At 48.4% G+C, this 12093-nt stretch overlaps 1 protein-coding gene across 2 annotated transcripts in view; it reads left to right on the top strand.

The window, feature by feature from the left end:
- LOC142910205 (uncharacterized) overlaps positions 1 to 1821 on the top strand; it is a 13301-nt gene extending 11480 nt beyond the window's left edge. Inside the window, exons 8-11 of one of the 2 annotated variants that reach the window (XM_076059894.1) lie at positions 464 to 623; positions 755 to 815; positions 1433 to 1534; positions 1742 to 1821. In XM_076059894.1, coding sequence (XP_075916009.1) covers positions 464 to 623; positions 755 to 815; positions 1433 to 1534; positions 1742 to 1789 — 371 coding nt within the window. In that variant the 3' untranslated portion in view covers positions 1790 to 1821. Of the gene's footprint in view, positions 1 to 236; positions 305 to 463; positions 624 to 754; positions 816 to 1432; positions 1535 to 1741 lie in introns of those variants that run through there. The other variant, XM_076059895.1, reaches the window with a different exon arrangement.
- Positions 1822 to 12093: the final 10272 nt, after the last annotated feature.

Raw genomic sequence — 12093 nt, 5'->3', positions numbered from 1 at the left:
GTGTGTGCATGCATGTCTGTTCGTGTGTGTGTGCGTGTCTGTCCGTGTGCGTGTGTATGCATGTGTGTGTGTGTGCGTGTGTGTGTGTGCGTGTGTGTGTGTCCGTGTGTGTGTGTGTGTTCGTGTGCGTGTGTGTGTCCATGTGCATGTGTGTGTATTGCGTGTCCGTGTGCGTGTGTGTGTGTCCCTGTTCTGGCCACCCATCCCCTCGTTTGTCACAATCACGGCCTTCACAGCTGCTGATACTCGCTAACAGCACCCGCCCCGACAGTCCGCCGGGGCCTTCACGGGGGAACTTTGTCTCCGTCCGTCCCTCCGTCTCGCTCCCTCGACCCGCAACGCCCGGGTGCGAGCGCCGCGAGCCTCAAAGCGCACCTAGCCTGGCGCGTGTGGTCATCGCGGCGGTTGTCGTCGTGCTATGGCGGCAAGCTGACGCCACGCGGGGGACCGTTTGGCCACGTAGAGAATTCTGCGGCGGCAGCGGCGGCGGGCCGGGCCAGCTGGGCCGCTCCGGCCGCGATCCTCGCCGTGTCCCTCGCCCTGGTGGCCACGCTGCTGCTGCTGCTGCTGCTCTACCGCCACCGCCGTCAGCGTCAGCGTCGTCACGAGCCCTGGGGCCCCTCGTGAGTCGCTCGCTTCTCTCGGACGTCGGGCAGACGTCGGCGGTGCCCGCGGGGTCGTCTGTGTGACAACCTGCCGCTGTGCCCCCCCTCACCACTACCCCACCACCCCCCCACTACCCACATGCATGCAGGGAGGATCCCCCCACGCTCCCCAAGGCACCGCGGAGAAACGCGGAGGGCGACCGTGGCTCCGTGAGTGGCACACCGCCAGGATACAGAGGCCCAGTCCATCCGTGTCTCTCTCCGTATTCTGTGTAGTGTGTAGTGTAGTGTATAGTAGTGTAGTGTATAGTAGTGTAGTGTGTAGTGTAGTGTATAGTGTAGTATATAGTAGTGTAGTGTATATACAGAGACACAGACTCGACCTAAAGCTTTCGTGACTGCAGGAATTCATTTTGTTTATGACCCTTGGGCTACACCCAACTTTAAAACTTTAAAACAGCCTGCTGCTTCAGCGGCTTTCATCCCCCTCTTTTCTCCTCCTGATGACGATTGCCAAAATAATACCCACAGACTCACCACACAGATACCCATAGACTCACCACACAGAGACCCACAGACTCACCACACAGAGATCCATAGACTCACCACACAGAGACCCACAGACTCACACAGAGACCCACAGACTCACCACACAGAGACCCACAGACTCACCACACAAAGACCCACAGACTCAACACACACAGAGACCCACAGACTCACCACACAGAGACCCATAGACTCACCACACAGACACCCACAGACTCACCACACAGAGACCCACAGATTCACCACACACTGTGCGTGTTGTGGGGATGCTCCGTGTGTAGTTGCTAACGCTAGAGAGTGGCAACAAGGCGGATGAGGGGCTGCACGAGTTGCCACCGCAGCCTCAGCACCAAGACAGCGGAGCTGGAAGCTACGACTACGCGGTGAGGAGGGGTGGGTGGTGAGTGAGCGGTGAGCGAGCGGTGAGCGAGCGAGCGGTGAGCGGTGAGCGAGCGAGCGGTGAGCGAGTGTCCGCCCACATCACCGATGCTCCTGCTTAGGCTGAGTGAGCGATCCGCTTCTGGCCACCCCAGGGGGGGGGGATGGGTGGGGTCGGTCACCGTCTCTCTAATTTATTCCGACCCCCGCAGGTTTTCACAGACGAAGATGACGACGAGGCGAGGGAGGAAGATTTTTGAGAAGCGGCTCGGGGTGGGGGGGGGGGAGGAGCGAGAGTGCGCCACCTTGCTGTGCTCCACCTTGGAGTGCTCCACCTTGCCGTGCTCCACCTTGCCGTGCTCCACCTTGCCGTGCTCCGCCTTGCCGTGCTCCACCTTGGAGTGCTCCACCTTGCCGCGCTCCGCCTTGCCGCGCTCCACCTTGACGTGGTTGCCGGCGGAAACGCCGGGGCTTGTCGCTTCGCGAGCGGGTGAACCCCCCCCCCCCCGAAAGAACCAAGACGATTTGTTGTTGTTGTTTGATCCCAACTGAGCGATGTTTTTCAGCATTGGGGGATATTTGCCTCGTGCCGGTTACAATCGGTGCCCCGAGTTTGGCTTTTCACTTTTTTTTTTGGGTGGGGTGGGGGTGGGAATTTTGTTTTACGAAACAGCTCTCCGTTAACCGGACGCAGTGTTTTTGTTATTTTATTTTAGCCACACAATGACAGAGCCGTCGACTCACACAGAGCCACACAATGACAGAGCCATAGACTCACACGGAGAGCCACAATCACAGAGACAGACTCACATGGAGAGCCACAGAATGACAGAGTCACACAACGACAGAGCCATAGACTCACACGGAGAGCCATTGACTCACACAGAGCCACAGAATCACAGAGACATAGACTCACACGGAGAGCCATCGACTCACACAGACAGCCACAGAATCACAGAGCGATAGACTCACACAGAGAGCCATCGACTCACACAGACAGCCACAGAATCACAGAGACATAGACTCACACGAAGAGCCATCGACTCGCCACAGACAGCCACAGAATCACAGAGCGATAGACTCACACAGAGACCCATAGACTCACACAGAGACCCATAGACTCGCACGCAGCCAAAACAAACTACAAAACAATTCACGGCCAAACACATCCGAAGAGAGGCGCCCGACAGACACCCGAGTTCGATTCCCGCTCACGGATGCGCCCTACCCAACACCATCAAAGACGTAACCGGTCAAACTGGGGGGGGGGGGGGGGGGGGAGACAAAGGCGGCCGGGCGTGGTTGCTGGCCCACACGCCCGTCTCGTGTGACGTCTTTAAATGCAAAAGCACTGAAGCTGGCGTGTGTCTTGACAATCGCGCCCTCTAGTGGCTGCTCACGCGTGGCGATGGCGCTTTGTTGACAAATTAGAGACAACGATCCCCCGCGCCCCCCCCCCCCGGAGGGGAGGCGGTGGGCGGGTCTCGTGATGGGGGGAGGGGCAGTCACGTGCCTCTACGGGTGGGGGTGGGCGGGTCTCGTGATGGGGGGAGGGGCAGTCACGTGCCTCTACGGGTGGGGGTGGGCGGGTCTCGTGATGGGGGGAGGGGCAGTCACGTGCCTACGGGTGGGGAGTTTGGTGGTGTGAGGTGACGAGAAGGGAGTGATTTGAGGTGCGGAGTTTAGGCGAGAGAGAGGAGGTGTGGCGAGAGAGAGGAGGTGAGGCAAGGAGAGAGAGGAGGTGAGGCAAGGAGAGAGAGGAGGTGAGGCGAGGAGCGAGGCGTGAAGGGGCTGAAATCCGGCAAGTGGAGGGAGCCACATTGCATTCATGGCTTTTATTTTGGTGATTTCGAAAAGTTTTTTTGGTTTTGGCCATGTTTTTGTTTATTGTAGTACAGGGTTAGACTGATGGCCTTAATCTTAGTTGTCTTGTGGTTGTTGTTATTTGACTTGCATTCCACTGGGATTTTTGCACACAGCGTTGGTGTACGGTGCTATTTCAGGAATATTTTGATGTTTTTTTCCTGGATTTGTAGTAGCTACATTGGAGAAACCAAAAGACATATCTCGGACCGCATCCGCGAACACAAAGCAGACTTGAAACACGGTAGGACGAACTCCTCTGCCGTGGCAGATCACTGTTATAATTCAGTGGGCTCACATGACATTGACTTCTCCAAGACGGAGGTTCTTTGCAAACCAACCGGCTACCATGAGAGATTCGTTCATGAGGCCATTCACATATACAAGCACAGAGACAATTTCAACCGAGAAGATGGATTCAGGCTTAGTAACCACTGGAAAGATGTTTTAAATCATTTCTGTTCTTAATTAATTGTATTTTTACGATGACCTTCAGACCGCAGCTCTTTCGCCAGCATTGCCTCTTAATACCTCTCACACCACGGTTAATGGTATAGTTTTACAATATGGAGCATACTAGGGCCTCGCAGCTGTCTCTCTCCCCCTCCTCTGTTCCGACCATGGACGAATTCGTCCGTCTGAACGGGGCCCGTGGTGCTGAAATTTGAGGGTAAGAATCCACCCATTTTTTCGCCATATAGCATTGTGATATATAACGACTTATTGTTGGTAGCTTAGCTGATTGGAGAATATAGAGTTTATTGATAACATGAAGGTAATTTATATTTTAGTTTTTATTGGTTCACTATATAGTACTGTGAATAGCTCAGATGTGTAGTCATTTCTGTGACCAGTCACTAGCTAATCACTCAGTTGTTTCAATGCTGGATTCGCCTAGTTATTTCAATGCTAAATTCTCCTGTTTGATTTGTACTAAGGGCCTCGGTGAATGTGTATGCTCTGACTTTAACGTAGCTATTTCTGCAGCAGGTACAAGCTCTATTTCTGCAGCAGGTACAAGCTAATCACTCAGCTTTCTAAATGCTAAATTCTATGCTAATTCCATTGTCAAGATGTGTATGCCTTAACTTAGCTATTTCAATGCTAAATTCCATGCTAATCCCTTTAACAATGGGTGCCTCTGCGGGTGTGTATGCTTTAACTTTTAACATAGCTATTTCTGTGACCAGTCACAAGCTAATCATTCAGCCATTTCAATGCTAAATTATATGCTAATTCCTTTGTCAAGGCGCTTTGTTCCTCTCACACAGCTTAAAGGCCGTATCTGAACGTGGCTCTTTCACTCCAGCGCTGTCCTACCAGACAGTCTCGCCCCCCTTCACCTGATGAAGGCCGCTTGTGTTGTGGCCGAAACGTCGTGAGAATATTATTGTGTTATTTTATTTTATCAATTTATTATTTTATTATCATTCTACGTGACTTTACCGAAAGAACCAAAGAAGATGAATCATTGCAGTCACGAAAGCTTTCAATCGAAATTTAACCGCCTCTACGGGGAGGGATTCCACACATCCTTAAATCATTCAACAGACTTCGGGATAAGAAGGCTCAACTAATCGAGTCTCTCACCTTTCTGAAGAGATGCCGCGACTCTAAGGTAATACCAACCGCATTTACACTAACCTCTGCTGTTGCAACTTCTCTCAATGCAAAACGAATTCTAGCTAGAACTAGCTTCGCTCTTATCTCGGAAAAAATCAGACTTACACGCACCGAACTCGATCAGTTAGACAAGACACTCTACAAATCACACTTAAAATTGACAGCAACAATGTCTACATCGGATTGGGAACATGTAGACAATATGACTACCTCTTCGGCTGCCACTATGTCGAACAAATGTAGGGACAATTTGATTTCCAAATTCAATCACCTCTCCAGCAAAAAATCGGATCCACACACCGAAAAGATAGACGTCAACAAAGTCGTAATTAATCGCAGTAACAGTTCCATTTCTGATGGTCTGAAATCCGTTTTAGCTAAAGGTCTAAACTTTGCTGTCACACCGAGACACTTACCGGTTAATGATATCATTGCCCATGTCGAGGTTGCACTCAAGGGCTTGAGTCACATCTCTGCAGACGTAGCAAGATCTGAAATCGCTGCAACCCTCAAAAACGCTAAGTTGCCACCCAGCAACATCAGCAAAGACGAACGTTTTGAATTATCTCAATTAAAAAATAGGGATGATATTGTCGTCCTCTCAGCCGACAAAGGCAATGCCACTGTCATCATGGACAAAACAGAATATAACAACAAAATTCAAGAACTACTCAACGATGGCAGCTATACAAAAATAAAAAGAGATCCCACCAACAGCCTGGTCACCAAAACGAACAAAATAATCTCTGATTCAACAGCATTAATTGATGAGATCAAACAGTTCTCGTTGAAGCCCTCTGCTGCCTGACCACCAAGATTATATGGCCTTCCAAAGATACACAAAGAAGATACACCCCTTCGTCCCATCGTCTCTACTATCAGCTCCCCCACCTACAAACTGGCACGTTTTCTTGCTGATATACTGCGACCTTTCACTGGAAAAACCACCTCTGCGGTACTAAATTCTACTCACCTGGTATCGACAATCAAAGGCATTTCTCTGTCCCCAAACGACCTGCTTGTCAGTTTTGATGTGGTGTCCTTGTTCACCAAAGTCCCGGTACCTGACACCATCGCTATCATTGAAGACCTGGTTCATCAAGGACTGCATACTGATGTACCCCCCCTGGTGAGACATTGCTTAACCAACACTTACTTCACCTGGAATGGAACTTTCTACAAACAAACTGAGGGCACCCCAATGGGCTCCCCCCTATCTCCGGTTGTAGCCAACGTATTCATGGAAAAATTTGAAACTGACGCCATCCAGACTGCCACTCTACGCCCGACCTTATGGAAGAGGTACGTTGATGACACCTTTGTCATCTGGCCACATGGCCAGCCTGCTCTAGACCAATTCTGCGACCACATCAATTCCATACACCCAGCCATCAGATTTACCATGGAGGTCGAAAAAGATGGCAAACTACCCTTTTTGGATGTCTTAATTAAAAGAAGACATGATGGTTCAATGAGCCACTCTGTCTACAGGAAAGCTACCCATACAGATGCTTACTTGAAACCGGATTCCCACCACCATCCATCCCAGAAGAACTCCCTCATCAAGACTCTATACCATAGAGCCCAATGCATTTCCGACCAGGAACACATTACCAGTGAACTCAAGCACGTACACCAGGCTCTCAGGGCTAATGGCTACTCCGACTACACAATCCGCAAAGCCATCACTCCAGTCATGAAGAAGGATCCTCTTGTGGAGCCACTCAAAACCATCACCTTACCCTACATTGCAGGGGTCACTAAAAAGATCTCCAAAATCCTGAACAAACACAAGATCCAGGTCCGATTCAACACAGTACATAAAATCCGTGATTTAGTTCCATCTGTAAAAGATGCTGTTCCAGACATACAGTACCCGGGCGTTTACAAACTAAAGTGCCTCTGTGGTAGTAGCTACATTGGAGAAACCAAAAGACATATCTCGGACCGCATCCGCGAACACAAAGCAGACTTGAAACACGGTAGGACGAACTCCTCTGCCGTGGCAGATCACTTTTATAATTCAGTGGGCTCACATGACATTGACTTCTCCAAGACGGAGGTTCTTTGCAAACCAACCGGCTACCATGAGAGATTCGTTCATGAGGCCATTCACATATACAAGCACAGAGACAATTTCAACCGAGAAGATCGATTCAGGCTTAGTAACCACTGGAAAGATGTTTTAAATCATTTCTGTTCTTAATTAATTGTATTTTTACGATGACCTTCAGACCGCAGCTCTTTCGCCAGCATTGCCTCTTAATACCTCTCACACCACGGTTAATGGTATAGTTTTACAATATGGAGCATACTAGGGCCTCGCAGCTGTCTCTCTCCCCCTCCTCTGTTCCGACCATGGACGAACTCGTCCGTCTGAACGGGGCCCGTGGTGCTGAAATTTGAGGGTAAGAATCCACCCATTTTTTCGCCATATAGCATTGTGATATATAACGACTTATTGTTGGTAGCTTAGCTGATTGGAGAATATAGAGTTTATTGATAACATGAAGGTAATTTATATTTTAGTTTTTATTGGTTCACTATATAGTACTGTGAATAGCTCAGATGTGTAGTCATTTCTGTGACCAGTCACTAGCTAATCACTCAGTTGTTTCAATGCTGGATTCGCCTAGTTATTTCAATGCTAAATTCTCCTGTTTGATTTGTACTAAGGGCCTCGGTGAATGTGTATGCTCTGACTTTAACGTAGCTATTTCTGCAGCAGGTACAAGCTCTATTTCTGCAGCAGGTACAAGCTAATCACTCAGCTTTCTAAATGCTAAATTCTATGCTAATTCCATTGTCAAGATGTGTATGCCTTAACTTAGCTATTTCAATGCTAAATTCCATGCTAATCCCTTTAACAATGGGTGCCTCTGCGGGTGTGTATGCTTTAACTTTTAACATAGCTATTTCTGTGACCAGTCACAAGCTAATCATTCAGCCATTTCAATGCTAAATTATATGCTAATTCCTTTGTCAAGGCGCTTTGTTCCTCTCACACAGCTTAAAGGCCGTATCTGAACGTGGCTCTTTCACTCCAGCACTGTCCTACCAGACAGTCTCGCCCCCCTTCACCTGATGAAGGCCGCTTGTGTTGTGGCCGAAACGTGAGAATATTATTGTGTTATTTTATCAATTTATTATTTTATTATCATTCTACGTGACTTTACCGAAAGAACCAAAGAAGATCACTTCAAGATGTTTTCTTGTTCATGTTTGTTTTGTTTGTTGCGATTGCACCCGATTCAAGAGCCGAATGGCTCACAGGGCTATACCAACATAAATGAACTATGAACTAACTATGAACTATGCTTCGCCGTTCTTACCCTCACCGCGATCACGGCGGCAGCAAGCAGCGGCAAGCAGGGGCGGCACCGCTCCCCCATCGCCATGAGCCTCCTCCACTTAAGCCGCCGGCCGCGTCCGCACCGCCTCGTCCAGGCCCCGGCGTGGCTGGCGCCGCGCGCCACGCTGAGGTGAGATCCCCGCTCGGCCAGGACGCTCCGCGGCTCCGAGCTGATGGAGGCGCCGCGGTTCGCGTGCGGCACCGACAGCTTCTACGCGGCGCGGCGGGGCGAGGGCCGGAGCGGCGGGGGCGCCGGGGCGGGCGGCGTCGTGGACGAGTGCCGCTTTCGTTCCCGCTCGCCGACGCGACCGGAGCGGTACTGCGCTCCGCCTCGCGGCACGGGGGGGGGGCCTCGAGGCACGGGGGGGGGCCTCGAGGCACGGGGGGGCCTCGAGGCACGGGGGGGGGGCTCAAGGCACGGGGGGGCCTCAAGGCACGGGGGGGGCCTCAAGGCACAGGGGGCCTCGAGGCACGGGGAGGCCTCGAGGCACGGGAGGGCCTCGAGGCACGGGGGGGGGCCTCGAGGCACGGGGGGGCCTCAAGGCACGGGGGGGGCCTCAAGGCAAGGGGGGCCTCAAGGCACGGGGGGGGGCCTCGAGGCACGGGGGGGGCCTAAAGGCACGGGGGGGGGCCTCAAGGCACGGGGGGGCCTCAAGGCACGGGGGGGCCTTACTGACGAGCGCGCCGTGAAGAAAAAACAAAATAATATAAAAAAATCCTTCTAGAAAAGAAGAGAAGGGAGGGTGGGGGGTTACGTAAAACAAAGCATTAAAAAATCCCCAAAAAAAATCGAGTGCAACTGGGTTAAATGTTAATTAACCAAGTCACCAGGAATGTGTCCGATCTCACGCGATCTCGGAAGCTCAGCACGGTTGAGTCTGGATCGTGCGTCGATCGGTGACCACCATACAAACCGGCTTAGTGCAGGCTGCTGTTATGCTTCATGGTGGGCAGCTCTATCATCTTAATGCTCCTGCTCTCACCATAATCCTCACAACTCACATGGTGGAAAGCCCTCATCCAGTGGTGAATTAATAAAGTGATGTACAAATATACGACAACGGTCTGATTTGCTCCCCAAAAAGGTAAGATTAAATCCCCATTAGCCTAATAAACTTAAAAAGCAATGTTTAAACAACCAAACTCGTAATTTGTTATATTGCTGGGGAGATGCTTTATCGCTAGCCATGCTATCTTAATGTTTTACAGCTGTAATCCTCTTGTTACGTGTGCATTGCATCAATAAATTGAGAAATATTCAGATAATTAGCGCTGCAAATGCCTCAGAGGCCAATTTCATTTACCAAATATAATTTCAGGTAAGAATAGGAGGAATAAGAAGTGTGTTTAGTATAGAACATGCAGTGCAGTCGCCATCCATGTTAATGTAAGCCACAGGATGGCAGCAGCATGTATACACTGTTGATTAAAACCTTCCACTTTTATAACGAAAGCTGTTTTATAAGCAGACTTGAAGATAATGTTATAGTAAACGTGCGTATAATGTTTTTAACATCTCTTTTTTAACATTTTTTTTATTATACAACTAATTCCTAAATGTTACATGTATAATAAAAGGAATTTACTCGCAACACAAGACGATCGCTTGTGTTGTGATGGAAACGTGATATTGTTTTTATTTTCATTATTTTTTCTATCTACGTGGCTTTACCGAAAGACCCAAAGAATATAGAAATTACATTTTGTATGACTTACCCAACCAAGATGGTTCTTGTATCATATGCTAGATGTACTGTAATTTAACATTTGTCTTGGTTTTTGTTTCTGACCGTGCAGATATGCCTGACCGGTGCCCTCAGGATGCCATGATTAAGATTAATAGAATCTGTCACGAGCATAATTTCAAGTTCTTTGCAGGAGATGTGTTTGGTTATCACAGCTACATGTTTATATTCTTAGCTCTTTCGGTAAGTCACGTTTAAGGGAAACAATAAAATAATAAAATATATATAAAACAATAAAAATTATCACGATGTCTGAAATCCTGCGTCCTTTCACTGGAAAAACCACCTCTGCGGTACAAAATTCTACTCACCTGGTATCGACAATCAAGGGTATTTCCCTGTCCCCAGACGACCTGCTTGTCAGTTTTGATGTAGTTTCCTTATTCACCAAGGTTCCTGTACCTGACACCATCGCAATCATTGAAGACTTGGTTCATCAAGGACTAAACACTGAGGTGCCCACCCTGGTGAGACTGTTTAACCAATACATACTTCACTTGGAATGGAACTTTCTACAAACAAACTGAGGGCACCCCAATGGGCTCCCCCCTATCTCCGGTTATAGCTAACATTTTCATGGAGAAATTTGAGACTGACGCCATCCAGACTGCCACTCTGCACCCAACCTTATGGAAGAGGTACGTGAATGACACCTTTGTCATCTGGCCACATGGCCGGCCTGCTCTAGACCAATTATTCGACCACATCAATTCCATACACCCAGCCATCAGATTTACCATGGAAGTCGAAAAAGATGGCAAGCTACCTTTTTTGGATGTCCTAATTAAAAAGAGACCTGATGGTTCAATGAGCCACTCTGTCTACAGGAAAGCTACCCATACAGATGCTTATCTGAAACCGGATTCCCACCACCATCCATCACAGAAGAATTCTCTCATCAAGCGTATCATAGAGCCCAATGCATATCCGACCAGGAACACATAGGCAGTGAACTCAAGCACATACACCAAGCTATTAAGGCTAATGGTTACTCCGACTATACAATCCGCAAAGCTATCACTCAAACCATGAAGAAGGACCCTCTTGAGGAGCCTTTCAAAACCATCACTTTGCCCTACATTGCGGGGATCACAAAAAAGATCTCCAAAATCTTGAATAAACACAAGATCCAGGTCCGTTTCAACACATTACATAAAATCCGTGATCTGGTTCCGTCTGTAAAAGATGTGATTCCGGACATACAGTACCCTGGTGTCTACAAACTAAGTTGCCTCTGTGGTAGTAGTTACATTGGAGAAACCAAACGCCATGTCTCGGACCGCATTCGTGAACACAAAGCAGACCTTAAACACGGTAGGACCAACACCTCGGCTGTGGCAGATCATTGTTATAATTCAGTAGGCTCACATGACATTGACTTTTCCAAGACAGGTTCTTTGTAAGCCATCTGGCTACCATGAGAGATTCGTTCATGAGGCTATCCACATATACAAGCACAGAGACAATTTCAACCGAGAAGATGGATTCTGGCTTAGCAATCATTGGAAAGATTTGATAAACCATTTCAGGTCTTAATTGATTGTTCACGGTTACAGTGGCTTTCAGATAGCATACATTAATTTTTCGTCTCCCCCCTCCTCTTTTCAGAACATAGATGGACTAGTCCTTCTAAATAAACTGCCAAATCGCTGCACGTGGCGCTGACGTTTTTAATATAAATAAATAAATGCACCGTCTATAAATAAATATATTAATGCGAACCGACACACCTGATGACGACCGTTTGTGTTATGGTCGAAACGTGATAATTTTTATTCTTTTATATATATTTTATTATTTTATGTTTCCCTTCAATAATAAAATATATATAATATATACTTTATTATTTTTTTGTTTCCCTTCAACGTGACTTTACCGAAAGAGCTAAGAATATGAGTTTATCAATCTACATGACGACGACGATGATGATGATGAGGTTGTCAATCTCCATGACGACGATGATGATGACGAGTTTGTCAAT

The sequence above is a fragment of the Petromyzon marinus genome, unplaced genomic scaffold (assembly GCF_048934315.1).
Source record: "Petromyzon marinus isolate PM22_M1 ecotype Great Lakes invasive population unplaced genomic scaffold, UKy_Petmar_22M1.pri1.0 PM_G_Scaffold_14, whole genome shotgun sequence".
Classification (NCBI taxonomy): domain Eukaryota; kingdom Metazoa; phylum Chordata; class Hyperoartia; order Petromyzontiformes; family Petromyzontidae; genus Petromyzon; species Petromyzon marinus.
Note: the sequence above shows the minus strand (reverse complement) of the source record. Positions and strands in the feature narration are given on the sequence as shown.